General features: G+C 51.9%; 1 protein-coding gene across 2 annotated transcripts in view; it reads right to left on the bottom strand.

The window, feature by feature from the left end:
- Nucleotides 1-18629, bottom strand: part of mapkap1 (MAPK associated protein 1) — a 93354-nt gene extending 74725 nt beyond the window's left edge. The window contains exons 1-5 of one of the 2 annotated variants that reach the window (XM_088940366.1): nucleotides 18430-18629; nucleotides 11702-12135; nucleotides 10548-10601; nucleotides 7150-7239; nucleotides 6401-6543 (exon numbers count right to left, since the gene is read on the bottom strand). In XM_088940366.1, the coding sequence (XP_088796492.1) occupies nucleotides 6401-6543; nucleotides 7150-7239; nucleotides 10548-10601; nucleotides 11702-11987 (573 nt within the window). In that variant the 5' untranslated portion in view covers nucleotides 11988-12135; nucleotides 18430-18629. The remainder of the gene's footprint in view (nucleotides 1-6400; nucleotides 6544-7149; nucleotides 7240-10547; nucleotides 10602-11701; nucleotides 12136-18429) is intronic. The other variant, XM_088940367.1, reaches the window with a different exon arrangement.
- Nucleotides 18630-18669: the final 40 nt, after the last annotated feature.

Genomic DNA, 18669 nt, shown 5'->3' on the forward strand with positions numbered 1-18669 from the left:
GTCTTTAGGGAGTTAAGTCCCTGCTGTAGCTGTCAGGCTGACCACTCAACGAATTCACCGAAAACAATCATTTTAGTTTAACGTGTCAAGACTTGGGATAAAAAGAAAATGTCTGGAAAGACCCACGAATTGAACAGGGATCAGCTCCACATTAGAAATCCACGCATTACACCTGTTCTCTCATTCCCATCTCGCTCTGCTCCTGCAGAAGTACCTGAGAGCCCTGCAACCCTCCGCCAGCTCAAAGCCAGCTGCTCCCTTTATTGCAGCTATTCAGCAGTTCTGCCAGCCATTTCCCGAAATTCAAATAATATACTTTGGTGCTGCAGATCACTCGGATTGTGTTATTAAATCCCACCTTCGTTGTATTTAGTGGAGCTCTCTCCTTTTTTCAAGCAGAGATTCTCTCTCTCTGAACGTGGCAGAATTCATTTTCCTTTCACAATTATCTGTTCTCAATCACTGTTAATGTTAACTTCATGTACACATAAGAGACTTGATAAAGAATTATTAGGCCCATTAATGGAATAGCAAGAGTCAGACCCCTACATCCTTTTCCACAGAAAATGGTTCTTAATTTCAAAGTTGTTCTGCTTTATTAAAGCTCATTACCATTTCTCTTTTAATAAGCGCTCTTTAAAGTCATTACCTGCAGTCGAGTTAAAGGCTGAGCTATTAAAAGGTTACTTTAATGTGAATAATGGCCTCCCGATATACTCAAGTTAATTACTATTGGAAACTGGTTCTAGTTTAATTTAATGCTGAACGCTTAATGAAGGATATGCCGGAGTAGCAAAATTGACAAAAATTATTCATGGTCAACAGACCTATTTATGCTGTCTCCCTTTGCAGAGATAATATCCGTTTCTCCTTCTAAAGAAACCTGCCTTTGAAGATCACATTCATTTCCCACAATCATTTTTCTATCCGTATCAAAATTGGATATGATGGGCATTATTTTTAAACAATTGAGCAGCGTGTCACATGTTCTCTTGTTATCGGTTCCATTCTTTTTAGAACTGCAATCACCCAGAAAGGGCCTTAATGATTTTTTTTTTTTGCAAAATCAACTTTTTACAACCACCTCATTGTCAGAGAACCAGACCAGACCTGAATTAGCCTTTCATCTTTCCTGAAATTCTCTGCCTTTTCTTTTACAGCGGGAGTCCCGAGCCAAGACACAGAGCCTGAAGCTTCGTGATAATGATGATACACTTTAAAACGAAACAGACAGGAAAGAATGACAGCAAAGCCTCTTTACCTTCTGCAGCTGCATGTCCACAGCGGCAGCCTTTTTTAAATTAACAGGAAAAATGTGCGTTTTAAGATAGGAGCAAAATGCAATGTAATGCCAATATAGGCTGCGTGAATTCACAAATTCAATTTCAAGAATGCTACAGTACCCAACAAGGTAGAAAGGTTTTAGGTGACAGAATGGGAAGCGCTGATCCAGTTTGGCCCTTGTGGTCATGTACACTTGTAGTATGTCGCAGCCCTATTTGGAACTGAAACCCGGACTGGTGAGACAGACCTGCCCCTGTAAGAACACACAAGCGCTAATAATAGAACCGTGCTCTAAAGACACGATTACGTGCAATTTCAGGGCCAATTTTCAGCCCAAAGAAACCCGAAACCCAATTAAACTCAAAACAGCAGGTTTCACACCCCAGAGTTGGTAAAACGCAGAGCACAAATAAAACAGTGAAAGTCTGTTGTACCACTAGCTGCTACCTACATAAATCTTAAACCCCAGTTTAATTCGATCTGGCCCTCGTATCTGACTTGGCGCACCACAATTTGATTACCACAACTGTACTTTTTAACTGCTGTCAAAAACAACTGAGCCTTCTGTAAACATCTGCCGGAAGACATGCCTGCTTCCCATTAGCCCAGCCTTATATCAAACCAGAGCGATGAATCTTTATCTGACACTAATACTCCTTAACTTCATACATACAATTAAAATGAATTGCAGCTAAAAACCTACAGGACAAAACTACATTACACTGTCATCTCTGAACTTCCAGCTCGCCGTAGAAGGACGCTTTCAGAGAGCTGCCCCCATTCCCATATCTGGAAGAGGCCTCTTCTGAGACGGCAAGAATACATTTGTACAGGAAACACTTTGAAGAGGATTCCCTCATTAAACGGACAGATAAATACATAAAAAGCCATCGATTTTTAAGTGGGTGTTTATGAAAGTTTACAGTGATCTCCAGCCTTTTCAGTCTATAAAACTCATTGGATGCTGAATTGACTTCCATTTGAACCCTGATAATATAAAGAATTCCGCAGCAAAAAGAAAAACATTTGCTTAGATTCAGCTGACAGGTCGCCGCGTTTTAAAAACGCAGTATCACCCAGAGCTGTACAGCCAGCCGACCTTTGTACTTTCCAACAAATTCTTTCAAAAGCAGGAATAATTCATCATGACATTTATTCGGCTCACTACTTTTTGTACTCTGCTCTTTTCCCTAAATCACACAACGCCTTGCAGAGCCGTGCACAAGAAAGGGGAACTGCTGCTGCGAGTCTGGCTACCGCTCCCCACAATAACCGAGCTGCCTCACGACTGCAGAGCCTCAGGTCTGCTGCGGTCATATCCCCCGTTCTCACCCCGGGCTCTCGTCCCGACACCTGGCCTCCTCCGGCAGGCTCAGGCTCCTTCAGCTCCCCGGGCCGCGACGGGGCGACACATCAGCGTCCCGCAGAGTAAGGGAAGGGAGGTGCAAGCGGAGAGCAGGGAGCCCCTCTTTCCCCCTGCCAAAGCCAGAGAGCACCCCCCCCCCCCCACCGCGGTCTCCAGGAGGGAGAGACAGGGGGGCAGGGCGGGGGGGTGTCGCACCGGTGCTCCTGGAGCAGGCAGAGCAGCGCCACAGCTTTTGTCCTTCCGATTTCGGCGAGCTCTCGAAGCAGGGGCTGCGATTCACAGGCATCGGGGGGAGAAAAAATGGACGACCACCTTTTAGGCATCCATGTTTTCTAAACAGAAATATCATCGGAGTACCTGAAACTGCCACGGAGATATCTCCTACATTCTGTACAACTCACAGCTTTAAACGCTACTTGATTAACAAAAACAACAGCAGCAAACAATATGGATAAGGGCAATAATAATAATAATAATAAGCTCATTATGAAAGCTCGCTGTGCTTTCTAAGGAATGCGCATCCATGACAAAGTGCAGCCGGAAATTCCACAGATGGAAAAAGCATCTTCAATTATTCCGGCTCCCATAAAAGATGTTCTGAAGACGCACATGGTTCCAACACATTCATCCTCATATCAAGTAATTACGCTGCCACGAACAGCCTCCATATGCAGGAAGCAGAGTTAAGGCATGCAGCATCCCAAAATGCTGCTGAAAGCGATTATCCAGTAAGTGTTAATTGCCACTGCATTCATATTAATTTTGACTGCAGGTCTGATATAGCTCAATATTTCCCCAGACAACATTTTAAAACAAAGTTTAATTTAAGGAACTGCTTCTTTCAACACTTATGAAAATTAACAACTAAGCAATTAGCACTCAATAAGTCCCCTCGCCCCCTCCCCCCCAACCTTTCAAACAGCCAGTCCTATTACAGCCTGCTCATTACAACTGTGCCTGAGCTACTGAGAACTGGAAAAACACACAAAAATCTGTTACATGTCACAGTTTTCTTGGCAGCAGACATCAATGTATTTCTAACCCTTTAGGCCAAGACAGCCAACTAGATGCATAGTAGAAGCTACTTGTCTTTTGCTCTCCTTTTTCATTAAGGACCCTTTCGGTTAACTATTAAATCAGCCTAATGTTTTGAAGACAAATCTCTGTCATGCTAACTACTGAATAAACAAGTTATATCCCACCAAAAACATTACCTTCTGGAGAGTAACTCATGTCTTTGTATGCACTTATGAACCACTGTCTTAAGTTCAGTTTTGTGGATCTAACTCACAAAGGACTAATCCTTTAGGTGGTGTATTGGTGAAATTCCTTTCTCATCATGAACGCCTTGCCCAATCCTGCATGTTTCATGAATTCTGAACAAAGAACGAATTATTCTTGAGCAGTTCATAGAAAGTATGAACAACTTCCAGGTTTTTAAACACCCTAAAATTAGGTAAGCAATTCAAACAAAATTGTTTCTGCTTATTCAGACAACAGGAAGGTACGGTTCTGCAGAACTAATCATTTACATATTTCTGTATCATGAATAACTGAGGTCCAGAAAATAAAAAAATAAAAAGACTGAGAACAGGCAACAAAACGCAGATGTAAGTAACGATTAGGAAAAAAAATGTTGGCTCATAATCCTAAAACTTACAACGGCCTTCATGCTTATTTCCTTTAATTAAAAAAACATGGCCTTCAGGCATTTAAAAACATTTTTACACAGGCGCTGCAGAAATAACTCAAGTCTGTCGATTCCACCGGTTAAGAGGGTCCAGCTAAAATCTCAACACTTGACCCAGACTGACCACCCATTGGAGGGGTGAGGGGTGAAAGGTGAAAGGTGAACCCTGTGTGACCTGTGACCTCTCCATGGCAAGCCGCAGATACCGATACCCCCTGACCCCTGTGAGGCGGGAAAGTGCCTGTGAGATCCAGCACCTTTGCTTGTCTCACCCTACCGGACAGCACGAGTGTCCCGAGGGGGCACGACAGAAGCGTCTGACTGCTCACAGACACGAGACACAGCAGGTAGATTACAGGGAGCCGAGTCTCAGCGGTGAAATCGCATGTGTGAGGTCAGGTCATCAGTTCAAGACTAATCCGCTGCCTGCCCTATATCACTTGCCCCGTCCATGTTGAACTCAGACAGAACCCTCGTTATTTTTCCACTGCATGCTGCCATTTCTAAACCTCCCCGATTATCCTCCCTTTCACTGGGAAAAGGAAAAGGTCGTCTCTGCGAATCTTTCCGCATTTTCTTCCGGGGGACAAAAATCCCTGAAAGACCACAGAGCACACAGCAGTGAAAACTCCGGCCGGGAATGTAATTAAAACAGCGTTACAATCCAAACATACACAGCCCTGCCGGACGGATTGGTCGGAGGTCTCAGACTTTTTCTTTTGATCACCACTTAAATAAAATCAGTTTTATTTTAAGATTGCAAAATACTGTACCATTACTGAAAATGATTTCAGACATACGTACGTCTATCTGTAGCTATCTACAGCCCAGGCTGAGTTGCAGCAGATTTCAGATTACTTTCAGTTTCTTGATTATGCTTTGTGGGTGAACCGTAAAGGAAGTTGTTGAATTTGGATTAAAAATCCTAGGATGTTGAAAATATTTTATATTTTACACTGGAGAGCTCCATAGCTCCAGTATGATCAGGTACATTTCTTCTGGTTATGGTACAGTATGGCTATGTTCAGGAACCGGGGACCAGGAGCAAACTCTATGCATACTGCAGTGTGTCCTCTCTAGGCCTGGACTCAGACTGGACTCTGTGCACAGGGGAAATTAATTTGCTGTGAGTCTGTCCTGCTGTAGTCATTACTGTGTGCAAACCGCTCCACAGTTAGAATCTGCTCTGGGCCTCCAGTTCTTGAACATAGCCATACTGTACCCCAACCAGAAGAAATGTACCCATTTATACTGGAGCTGTTCTCCAGTGTAACGCATCCTGTCCGTAAGAGTGCTCTTCTTCCGTGACAGACACTTATGTTATGTGTTAACACGTTAAAGTGTGCATTTCTTAAAGCAATCTCCTGAGGCACACACTTGTTCAGGAGTGCACGTGCACAGTGGCTGGGAAATGATGTTTGTAAGAGGATTTTAAGGCAAGGTTTCCAGATGTCAATACGTACAGATCATCATCTCTCTCCCCGCTCCACGCCGGCACAGCCTGCCTCTCCTCTCCACCGGAGAGTGACAGCTGGGCTTAATTACCGCGCTTTACAGCCGCGCTCACAGGAGACACGCAAAGCTCTCAAATCAGCAATTTTCCCTAATTCGCTACACATAAAAAAATAATAATAATGATACCGTTTGGCAACGAATCACGCTGCACGAGAGCTTTCAGGGAGAGTGCAGGTCTCTCCTGGCCGGGGCTCAGGCTGGGAGCATCCAGTACTTCCCCCTCTCAGGGGAAAAAATCCAGTTTTTAATTGATCCACGCAGAATACCTGCCGCAACCCCCTCGAGCTGCACACTTCCTCTCCAAGGTTGCCCGGCTGAACGGCCGCACGCTCACGCAAGACTTCTGGCGGCTCAGCCAGCTCCGTTAATAAATCTCCAGGCCTGTTTGGCAGGATACTAATTAGTGCATTAGAGGGCGTCTGATCATTCTGCCTAATGAGAAGTGCCGGTCTGCAGCGGGCGCCGATGGAAATGGGGGGGGGGGCAGTGCAAGGGCGGGGCTCCTCCGCGCCCCCCGCGCCCGCCAGCACGCGCGTGCGACCCACCTTGCCGTCGAACTTGGAGTACTCGTTGAAAGGGTTGTTGAGCTGCTGCGGGCACTGCTCCAGCCGCAGGGACAGGGCCGACTGCTTCCCACCGCTCCGCGGCCTGTCTTTGAAATCCTTCCTCTCGAACAGGGAGCCCAGGTCTGAGACGGGAGGCGGGGGAACGGGCGGACGGACGGGAGAGGAAAAAAAATCAGAATCAAATCGGAACACCACCACCTGATCACCCCCAGCACCTGGGACCCAAGTCCTCATCGTGAAATCCACTCATGAAAAGGTGTCACCTATGCCAAATCGGTTTCTAAGAAAAATAAGAGCTGTGCGAATACTCTGCACCCACACTTGTGTGGGAAACAAGACGACAGCGTGCAACGCCAGGCCTCTGAAGATCAGCACAAGCCCACTGGCCTTACTGCTCCCCTTTTCTAACCCACAGAAGGTCTCTGCCAGCTGGACAAAGAGGAAATCCTCTTCGGAAGAGTCGGTCACCTTAAAACCACTCAATTATCTCATCATCGCTGCACACTTTCACCAGCACTAACCATGGATGAAGCTCCTGTTGATGCAAATATAGGGGGTTCTTTTTTAACAGCTGAAAGGAGATGTTTTAATTATTTTGTAGGAGTGGATAAAAGGCCTCTCGCACAAGACTGGAGACTTGTGACTGGCTGAACAAAACCTGTTTCCTAACTCCACTAGAAGGCAGACATAAAGTAAATGCCCTGCGGGGAAAAACAAAAATCCCGTACCCGAGTGAGATGAGCTCCTTTCTTTCCACTGAACGTTTTTGCATTTGATCTGGTTCTGCCGTTCCTTCCTGAGCCTTTCGAGCCTCTGAGCTGTAAAGGAAATGAAAAGGTTCGGGTGAGAAAACGGCACCAGGCATCGCACCACACCCCAACGCCAGCTCATCGCAGGGACGCGTCCCGTTTGTCCGTCACATTGGGACTGCCGCTCCGGATAACAACAACGTGTCGGGAAGCGCGGGAAGCATCCGGACGCGCGACCCCCGGAAGGCCCATCGGCCTCCCCTGCTCGGCTTGACGGTCGAATACCCCGTCAGGAGTCTCGGCACACCGAAGGTCGCCGAGCCCCCCGACCGGGAGGCGCAGGGCGGCGAGGGAGGAGCAGGCTGGTCCGCGTCCGTGGACCAGAGCCCGGAAGCAGGACGCGCGGCGGCTCCACCTGAATAAAACAAGGATGTGCCGTCCTCCGGGGAATCTAGGCCGCGGTACGGAACGCGGCCCGTCCGGAGGCAGGCCCGCCAGGGAGGGATTGCAGTCATCTCTGTGAGCGACTGCCGGGGAAAAAAAAGTGATCGCAAGCTCAGGGCCATCGTGCATCAGTTTAGCATTTGATTTATAATCTACTACAACAGAAATAAAATCCACTGATGTTTCCATTTAAAGATGTAACTAATTTAACATGCAACCCCAAACGCAGGTTTCTGTACCAATGCTTATACATGCATACCCTGTAGAACATACCTGTACACATACTTAGGGCAATATTCACAACAGCAGTGATCCGCTTCCTGTACAGAGGCTTGCAGTGTAAAATACACAGAAAATGCCGTCCCCTATATACATCTCACTCTCTTTCCCCAATTTTAATATACATGCTTCTTTGTGAAGAGTAATTTATAATTCCCATTAAAGAATCATAAACCATTTTAAGATACCATAAAAACAATATTAACACGGGGGAGAATAATAAAATGCAAACCTCTCGGTGATGAATAGGAGTTTTGATGCATGAATCATTATTCATGTTCTTTGTGAAATGCTAATGTACAGGCGACCCAAATGGATTTCAACGTCCCGGGAAAAAAAAAACAAGTTATGGGACAAACACTCCTAAATAAAGGGAGGAAACACTAATCTTTCCCGGAGGGATCACGGAGATAAGGAAAGACTTCAAGTACGAATATATCTATTTTAAAAATATCAAGGTCTAGATAATTCACGTAGATGTTCTTTTGTCCACAGGATATACTTCTATTTCCCTCATTTGACTGTATCTGAAAGAAAATCATTCATTTATTTTTTAACCTTTGCTATTAATCTGCAGTGACTTGGTCCGTTTCGGTCATCGTGCTGCGACAGTGTCAATGACCGCTAGAAATCAATACAATTTAATGTTCAAAATCAAAACGTACACCCTCACACCGGCCGCAAACTCAGACACACGAACCGTTTAGCCAGCGACTAGCACAAAAAAAAAGTCTGCTTAGCCATGTGCCACGGTCTCCGGAAAAGACACACACCAGCATTGTCCAGACGGACAGCTGATGGCCGGCTTGTGCGCTGAGGACGATGGTGACTGACTGAGGACGCAGTATCGTAACGTCAAGACGCTGCTGAGCTGCACATGCAGCAGTTTGCACTGGAGTCCTGAACCCTGTCCGCCGGCTTCTGCAAGCAAGGCGAGGTTAATACCTAGTAAAAAACAAACAGGCCACATCCCAGGAAGTGGTGGTGAGCCTTGCCCAGCTGCAGCTCTGTGATTCCCGAGAGGGGTCCCTCCCGCGCGGAGGGCGGAGCCGGTCACGCCCAGGGCCTGAAGCCCTCCCCAAACTCAACGCGTTTGGCAGACGCCCATTTCTTTAACGGACCGGGGCTCTGCGTCCCTGAAGCGGCCTGGGCTCCCCCACCTTGCCTCTTTGACATAGCGCAGGGCTCCCCAGCGCACAAGGCAGGTGTGTGCCCTTTGACCTGGGGTGTTCCTGTTATCCGGGAGCCCAAAATCACACACCAATGAGAAGTGTGATTAATTGACAGCACTGCCAGATTACTTGATTTGATAAGGAGTACAACCTATCAGTAACATAATGCATCACAAATTGTTTTGTCAACAATTTATGGCGCCATTTATCAAATGACCATCGTGCTTTGCTGAATTATGGTGTCATATCTGGCATTATGTCAATAGGACCACTCCACAGCACCTGAGCTGAGGGTGAATCGCACGCCGTGATTTAGGTGCGCACCGCGATGACCTGTGCACGGAATACATTATTCACGCAACAGTCTTGTGGGGAAAATGTTATTGATTGGCAAAGAAGTTCTTTAAAAAATGGGAGTGTTTGAAAGGAAAGAACAGAGGCAAAGCAGAAATGCAATGTTTTAATCTGCTAACCGCTGCCCCCTCACTCGTTTCCCTTCTAGATTACAAAAGGGGCCGCATTAGACAATGTTAAATGTATATACATATGTAGACATACAGTATACATCCATCCTTCAAACCACTTTATCCAATCCTGGCCAAATTTCCCATTGGCCCTAACCAATCATGGCCTCCTAATATAATCACCATCTCTGAACTGGCTCCATCACTCTGCTCTCCTCTCCACTGAGAGCTGATGTGTGGGGAGCGTTCTGGCGCACTATGGCTGCCGTCGCATCATCCAGGTGGGGCTGCACACTGGTGGTGGTGGAGGGGAGTCCCCATTACCTGTAAAGCGCTTTGAGTGGAGTGTCCAGAAAAGCACTATATAAGTGTAAGCAATTATTAATTATTATTATTATTAATACCGAATAGCCATGGAGCTGGAGCCTATCCCGGCAAACAACAGGCGCAAGGTGGGATACACCCTGGACGGGACAGCAGCCCATCCCAGGACATGCAGGAACACAAACACACACCACGGCCAGTTTTCCCAGAAGCCAATCAACCTACCTACCAGCATGCCTTTAGGTTGAGGGAGGAAACTCCCGAGAACACAGACAGCGCCCAGGTCCAGAACTGAACCCACTGAGCCACTGTGGTGCCCTACAGTGTATATATATATATGCACACACGTTATACAGACACATTAGGACAGATATTCCATACAAGGGCATCAGGAAGATCCGCCAGACACCTGGCAGATCAATGATGTTATTTGGAAGTAAAACGCCTTTGTCAAAGCAAGCCCTTAGCAAAACAATGTTTGCGAGAGCTAGTGCTTAGCAAGACAGAAACGACAGGGGTGGTCTGTGCCGATGCTAAAGCTAACCGAGTGAATGCAGGGCTTGCTGTATCGCACTGCCAGCGAGGCCGAGAGCTGTGCACAGTGTCTGAGCGGAGATGCGAAGGAGGGAGGGCGGTCCGGGCGCGAGTCTCAGCCGGACGTTCCGGATGACGGAGGCGTATCGCGTCAGCGTACCTGACACCTTCCCCTCAAGCTTACTGGCTGATCTTTCGCCTCTGTCTGGACGTCCTGGAGAGACAGACATCACTGTCGGCAGCGCTCAGACAGCCTCTGCTGCTCACGTCTCCCCCCCATTTTTTTTTCCTTTCACAAGAAAGAACGTCATCGACAGCGCAAGAGCGAAACCCACAGAAGACCACTGGGCACTAGGCAAGAAGCCCGCACTGCCACCCGGCTGGAAGCTGAGGAATTTAGCTTTTACTTTCTTTTGGCTCCAAACACAGAATAATTTGGCCGTCCAGGCCCACAGGGGAGCAGTCCGCTGTCCAGGAGTTCTGACCCGCCCGGGTCCCAGGTCGACAGAGGGGGGTGTGTGGGGATGGGGAGCTGCAGAACACGGTCAGAGAAGATATTGGTTTACAGGACCTGGCGGCGATGCTTCCTGAAGGCCTGCACGCGCCCGCTCCCTTCCACTCATGAACACGCGGGGCTAGGAGCGGTAGCGGCCCTCGCCCGCTCCCAGAGGCTGCGTCCGCCACCGGACCGGACCGACTCCTCAGAGCTGCCAACGAGCTCCGCACTCTCCTCGGGAGAGCTCTCTACCGAGTCGCTTCTGCGCTTCTGAACGGGTCTGCGGAACGAGGCGATTTGAGCTCTGGCCGTGAAGGTTTGGTTACTTTTCAGGCCCATTCCGGCAGCGCTCCAGGCACGCGCAGCTGTTTCTATGAGTGAAAGGGTTCGTTCGTGATTCATCGGAAAAAGGAAAAACAACGCAAACAAGTGCCCTCCGGCAAAGGCCGTTCCGGGCGTCGCTCGCAATCACCTGCCCACGCCTGATTCTGGACTCGTACCCACACGTGCGGAGCCAGTCACCGACATCAAGACATGCCAGAACAACAGGCACCCAGAAGCAGAGGTCATGCACCCACAGCACACTGATGCAACTCCAGGAAAGAAGCCTCCTACGACTACTGCAGCGCAACGGCAAGTGACTGGGAGACAAGAGACGGATTTGAGTTCCTTTCTCCTTCGGCGTTTAAACAACACTGAAGAAGACCGATGCGGCAACATGGCCGCTCATCCTGTGCCGTTGTCAACCAGTCAGCCTCGGCCTCTTGCGGGTCGCTCCCCTGGACTGGGGAGGGGCGCGGAGGGAGGGGGGGGGTTACCTGTGTTCGACCGCCGCCGGATCCCGAAGTCCCAGCTGGAGGTGATGTCGACGGACTGGGAGAGGCCGCAGCCCTGGGCCTCCCCGCCGCCGTCGCCCGGCAACGAGCCCGTGCTGCTGCCGCCGCCGCCACCATCACCGCCCCCGGGCGCGGCCGCCGGCTGGCACTTCTCCAGGTCCACGTCGTGGTCGATCAGCACCATCTCGCACATGCCCGTGTCGTCGCTGGTCACGTGCGACTGCCGGATGTGCGCCAGGATGATGGCGGGGTTGTCGAGGAAGGCCATGCTCTCGCCGAGCCTCCTCGCTGGCTCTCTCGCGCGCTCGAGGGATCAGCTGCTGCTGCTGCGGCGGCTGTGGGTTCTGTGGCGTCGGCGGCTCTTTCCTCCCCTCCCGGTTACTGTCTCCTCTCCTCGCTGTACCATGTGTGCTCGCCTGCACGGCCGGGAGAGAAGGGCAGGGGGGGGCAGATGAGACACCCTGGCGGGAGCCCAGATGGCGAGGAGGGGGTCTGGCGGGGTGGCGCTGCCTGGGGACTAGCAGGGTGCACGCTGGGAGCCCCGAGCGAGCGGGACCGAACCCCAGCAGGGCAGTGCAGGGCAGGGGCTACCGGAAGATCACTGTTCCAGCTGCCAGGCTGAAGTACGGAGGGAAGCATCGTGGACCACCCCCCCCCCCAGCTCAAAGCACGGCTTTTAGCTTTGAGCGATATTAAAACCCGCTATTGTTCAGCTGGGCTGTGGCTTTACATGTCGTGTTGGAAACCCAAGAAAAATGAATAAGGAAAGGCTCTACTCTGGAAATGCGCAAAACGAATCATGAAAGCAGAAGTATGACAACCGGATACCTGGCCACCACAACTCGGTTAGCTCTATAACAACCGATCCCTGCAAAGCCGGAAATGGGAAATTGAGGTTTCTCTGACATGCCCCCCTCGCCTCCTAGTGCCTCAGTGTCCTTCACACCCCGATGACAGCGATGGACAGCCTGTTCTGCCCGCTTAAGCTCCGGCCTGGCTTTCCGACCTCCCCAGGACATGCGTTTCAAACAAGTTCCTGCGACTGCAGGAGGACGACTTCCCAGGTGTTTGCAGTAATCCATAGACGGGCTCTGCCAGTTTTGCCAGCTCCCCTCTGCCTTGATCACTGCTCTCCGAAAAACCCTTCAGCACTGACAGCTCCCCTTTTCTTGAGCTACGGTCCGGGGGCTGGAAAGGGGGGCATCTCAAATTTCTGGGGCCCCGTTAAATCAACCCAGCGTGTCGCTGTGCCACGGGAACCTGCTCAAACCACACGGAAGGCTGACAGGTTCTAAAGGGGCTGCAAACTCCCAAGTGGAAATTACTGCCGCCCCATCAATGTGTCATATAAATGTCGGCATGCTAATTGTGTGTTTATAACACTGTTAACGGTTTGCTAATTTACCTCCCACACTGTTATTGGACTTGAAATGAGTTAATGACTGCCGAGGGAGTTAACAACTTGTAACAGCAGAGGCAGGACTTTCCGTTTTCACTTTTGCGCGGAGTGCAGTTGCGCAAGGCGGCTCTCCGGGGTCGGGGACGCAGGTATGAAGACCAAGAAAGAGGGGAGCAGACAGACCACCCCCCCCCCCCCACCGCTGCAGCCCCCCACAGTTAAGTGCTGGGCTAAAGAGTCCTGCTCTTTCTACCTCAGGAACGCAAACTGCTTTAAGCAGGCCAAGGCGGCGGAAGACGGCTCTGGAAGTCATGAGGAAAGGCCATTCAGTGACGACCAGCCGCCACACCGAACTGCACAGTTCTAGCTCGGCCCCAACACCCAACGACCCTGCTGGCGATTCGCAACATCCCAGCTGTCTGCTCCACGGAAGCAACACAAACCCCTCACAGCAAAGCAGTAAGGCTGGCCAGAAAGCCATACTGAAAACAAAAAGAAAACATTCTTACAAACTCTAACTCGCAGCGACGGAAATATAGAAAAGACGCCGAGGTCCTCAGGTTTCCTTAACGGCAAACGCATATCAGTGGACCAAGAGTAGGTCCTGCACAGTCTGCCATGTGATTTAGCCCCACTGCACTCCGACACAGGGAGACAGAAGCCCAGGAACCGGAAGGAATCCAGGCTGTGTCACCTCTCTTCCTTCTCCTCATATGTTATTTCTGCGTCATGGCAGATGACCACGCGCAGCAGCAGCAGCAAATCAATCGATAAGTACATAAACACACGGGCTGTAACTCAGTTAGGAACCGGGAGAGGCTGCCACTCACTACCTCCTCGTCAGCAGCAGAAGAGCACGCAGAGGGGACACCGGGAGCGAGGTGGGCTCGGCCCCCACCGCTGGACACCGCACAGCCTGCTGTTTCCCCGTGCACACGCACACGCACACGCACACGCACACGCACACGCCTGAAGAAATGGGCAGCTGAAGAAAGGAAGCGAGGACAACAGAAAGGAGCAGAAGGCAGGTCCCAGACGGGAGGAGCTGTGAGGCCCATGTGGCCCGTTGGGTGGTCAGAAGCCAACGGATGGCGGGACCTCGTCCTGCCGGGGTATCGGCGTGTTCCCCGCCACTGCCATCGCCCTGCGAGTCTGGGCCCTCCGTTTCAAACGCACTTCCACATAGGGAGCCCTCTGGTTAAAGATTCGGCGCATTACGGCCGCTAACAGGAAGTTACCTGGGGGCGTGTTCTTGTTACCAGGGTAACCAAGCCCACGCCGGTGCTCTAACTACTCTCATCTCCTCTAGGCCAGGCGACACGGTGACCTTTGGCCTCAGTGTGCCCTGAGACCCCCCCCCCCCGACAGAAAATCTAGTACAAAGCGACGGCACGAAGCGTGGCCCTCCACACGCCCTCTCAGGTCGACGCCAAGCGACGCGACTGGACCAGGACCGGCCGGTTAGAGCCCACAGCTGCGTCGTCACACTCCCGATGCCACAGACAGCACCAGGAGCTCCACGCTGAAAATCACACCAAGAAACCCAACCCGGCTCATCAGCAACGGCTTGGTACACAAACGCCTATAAGCCGTACACAAAAGACACAGCTAATTCAATCCTGCTAGTAAACAGTAAATGAGATATAGAAAGGAATAAAGACAAAAACCAGCTCATTACATGTTTTTTTTGGTGCTCAATATACCCCTGCCGGACCCCCAGGGGGTGCTGTCACAAGAGAGGGTCATAAAGACCACATGCACGTGAAACGTCTCATCCTGAAACATAAATTCCAGCCATCGTGCCTCGGCAAAGCATTCTATCAGTATAGAGAAATGCTAATCTGCTAATTAACAAGCTAATTAGGTAATTACGGCTTTGCAGAGGGATGCCTAAATGAAATATGACAACACAGTCACTGCTCTCTATGGCACCTGTGGGTCTTTTTAGCTGTCACTGCGAAAAGTACAATATCAATTTAAACAGATGACAAAGCGTCGTCTTTTTACATTCCAGAACGGTATGGATGTGCCTGACAGGTGGAGCTGCCTTCAAAAGACTTCACTTGATTACTAGTGATGTGGGGAAAGGGGAGAAACTTTGAGCCGCGCCGCCTGACTCCCTCTCGGATCCAGGATTTCATCTCCACGCGGCTCCAGAGGCAGCGGGGGCGCACTCGCTCCTGAGGCGCGGTTCCCAATGAAAGCCGGACCTCGGGGCCCCAAACGACTCTGCTTCACTCACACACGCGTGGGGGGGTCAGCTTGGGGGGGGGGGGTCAGAGAGACGTGCGGAATAATTCTGTCCCCTCCTCCGAACGGGGCTGTCCGGGCAGGACACAGAATAATTCCGCAAGCTGGGAGTGCCAGAACCCCGATCGACACGCTGCCCACTGGACCTCTGCTTCCGGGCACGCCGAGGGGCAGCTGCTGCGCCCGCAGACTCGGAGGACGCCCGCCGGCATGCTCTCCGAGAGCCACGCCTGCATTCTCACAGCGTCGTGCTCCTGGTTCTTCCCAGTGAATCCGTACGCCTCCGGTCCAAACGAGAGCCACTCCGCTCTTTCCACACAATTACAACACCTCCCCAGGCCTGGTCAGCCACCAGGGACGCTGCTCCACAACAAGGCCCAGGAAAGCCTGCCCACTCTGGGCAGCGCCCCCGTCTGGGGGGTCCTGGTAACACACCGGTAATGACAGTCTGGAACAGAACCAGCACACAAGTTTAACCCAGACGAACCAGTAGTGTAGGGAGCGACAGACTTCACCTTTTCCAGTGCAACCTGGAGACAGGAATATAATTCTGCTGTTTGTTTTCACTCTCATTTTCAATCTGACCATTCAAAACGCCTTACGGCAAGCCAACACCGGTTGTGGGATATCTTTATTCTCTGTAAACAGCAGGGCGGCGCTGTGCCGAGTGAATCAGTGTCTCGGCTCTGAACAGCAGGGCGGCGCTGTGCCGAGAGAATCAGTGTCTCGGCTCTGAACAGCAGGGCGGCGCTGTGCCGAGTGAATCAGTGTCTCGGCTCTGAACAGCAGGGCGGCGCTGTGCCGAGTGAATCAGTGTCTCGGCTCTGAACAGCAGGGCGGCGCTGTGCCGAGTGAATCAGTGTCTCGGCTCTGAACAGCAGGGCGGCGCTGTGCCGAGAGAATCAGTGTCTCGGCTCTGAACAGCAGGGCGGCGCTGTGCCGAGTGAATCAGTGTCTCGGCTCTGAACAGCAGGGCGGCGCTGTGCCGAGTGAATCAGTGTCTCGGCTCTGAACAGCAGGGCGGCGCTGTGCCGAGTGAATCAGTGTCTCGGCTCTGAACAGCAGGGCGGCGCTGTGCCGAGAGAATCAGTGTCTCGGCTCTGAACAGCAGGGCGGCGCTGTGCCGAGTGAATCAGTGTCTCGGCTCTGAACAGCAGGGCGGCGCTGTGCCGAGTGAATCAGTGTCTCGGCTCTGAACAGCAGGGCGGCGCTGTGCCGAGTGAATCAGTGTCTCGGCTCTGAACAGCAGGGCGGCGCTGTGCCGAGAGAATCAGTGTCTCGGCTCTGAACAGCAGGGCGGCGCTGTGCTGAGTGAATCAGTGTCTCGGCTCTGAACAGCAGGGCGGCGCCGTTTCGAGACTTCAAATGTAAAAGGCTTGGAGAGGGGAATGGGGCCACTGAGCAACTCGGCAAATAATCAGCTCAGCTCAAGAAGTGAGAGAACATCTGTACACCCATCTCCTGACTGCCTCTCCCATCACAGGGCCGTGGCAGAGCCAGAGCCTACAACGGGCACCAGGAGGGACTCCCTGCAGAGGGGCCCACACAGGCGCAGACACGCACACACCCTCGCGCCAGGCCCAGCTTCCCCAGAAACCAGCGAACCCGCCGGCCGGTCTCCGGACTGTGGGAGGAAACCCACGCGGACAGCACCCCGGGCCTGCAATTAAAACCCGGAGACCCAGCACAGCGAGGCAGCAAAAACACAAGCACAGCCACAGGCACAGGCCCTCCAGCTCCGACGGCGGCGAGACGTACTGCCAGCACGTTTTCTCAGCTTCCTGAACTTCCCGAGCAGCGCGCAAGACGGACAACGCAGATGAACACCTTCTCCTCACTGGCCTTCAGCGACTGGCCCCTGTGCTCGTGGAAGGACACAACATCACAGGACCCTCTCTTGCAGAGGCTGCATTGCCAGCAATCGTGCCCCCCACAGTGGTCCTCTACATCCAGCTGCCGGCTGCCAGGTATGAGCTGAAATAAGGACTGCAGAGTCCCCAAACACAGGCTTTTCTTTCTGAAGGAAACAGAGGAGGTCTGAGCTTTCCCAACAAAAGGTGTGTGTGTGTGTGTGTGTGTTTGTTTCCCTGGAGGCAGGTAACACAGGGTCACTCACTCAGTAAGGAGAGCACGCAGAGCCAGGTGTCCGAGTACACCTCCTCGCACGGTCACACCCGGGGTCTCTCCCCGGAAGCCCGGCCGCTCTCCCCCCCGGGACCAGCTCACGTATCAGTCAGCAGGCTCTCGCTAAAACGGGGCTTCTCACTCTTTCACGGCGTTAGGAAGCTGCACGCTATTATTTTGTTGTTGTTGTTGTTGTATTGCGGACCGTAGGGTGCTGTCATGAATGAATGACTTCGGCATTTCTCCGGAGCGACAGCGAAGGCTGGGAGCGGGCTCTCCCGTGTTTTGGGGGGGTGGAGGTGGAGGTGGAGGTGGGACCCCCCCCCTCCCAGCTCAACAGGCCCCCGGGAGCTGCACCGCGCCGGACACAAGGGAGTCGACGACAGAAAACAAAACAGCAGAAGCGCCCGTTGGAGAGACGGGTGCCGGCTGGTATCTTTTGGGTGGGAAGAGGGGCTGGTGCTCCGGGCTTCACCGAGCCCCGAGTCCGAGTCACAGCCCGGAGCACAGGCTGCGTAAGAGGAACAGCAGCCTGGAGGGGAGGGGAGGGGGACAAATTATAATCATGCAATAAAACGCACACGGCCGTGTCAGGGCCCCCCCCGGTGGCGAACGGGTTCGGCAGGAGACCAGGGCAAGGCAGCCGAGTGAAGTCACGCTCTGGCCCGGGTCGCCAGTCCCGGACAGCAGGCTGACACCCCACAGACGGCAGCGGTCCCCGCCAGCCCCTGGACACACGGGGCACACTCGCTCGTCCCGGGGGCCGACACGGACGTGCGGTGCAAAACCGCCCCCGTTTCCCGACAGAGCCCCCTGTGCCGCGAGGCTATATTTACTACTGTCGCCGTGTGGACAGCGCACAGCGGAGAGATGGTCCTGTAGGCCTTGCCCACGATAGAAATGGGGTTACATCTTAATAACATTGATTTCAACGTACCGTAACGCATGCCTTTTCCAAGAGAGGGAGAGATAGCAGGGAGACGCGGTATCAGCTTCGCATATCCCCGGCTACAAACGGTTTGTTTTCACCCCTGTAACAGTTCTGCTGCCAGCAGGTTTAATAAACTCCATGAAAACCTATTTCCTCTATAGACTCCATCTGCAGCTCTCACTGGTTTACCTTGACAGCGGAAGTGGAAGGGCTCTGCCCGTCGAGCCGAATGGAAAGCGTCAGAGG

Source organism: Atractosteus spatula, chromosome 23 (genome assembly GCF_055471065.1).
Source record: "Atractosteus spatula isolate fAtrSpa1 chromosome 23, fAtrSpa1.hap1, whole genome shotgun sequence".
Lineage (NCBI taxonomy): Eukaryota > Metazoa > Chordata > Actinopteri > Semionotiformes > Lepisosteidae > Atractosteus > Atractosteus spatula.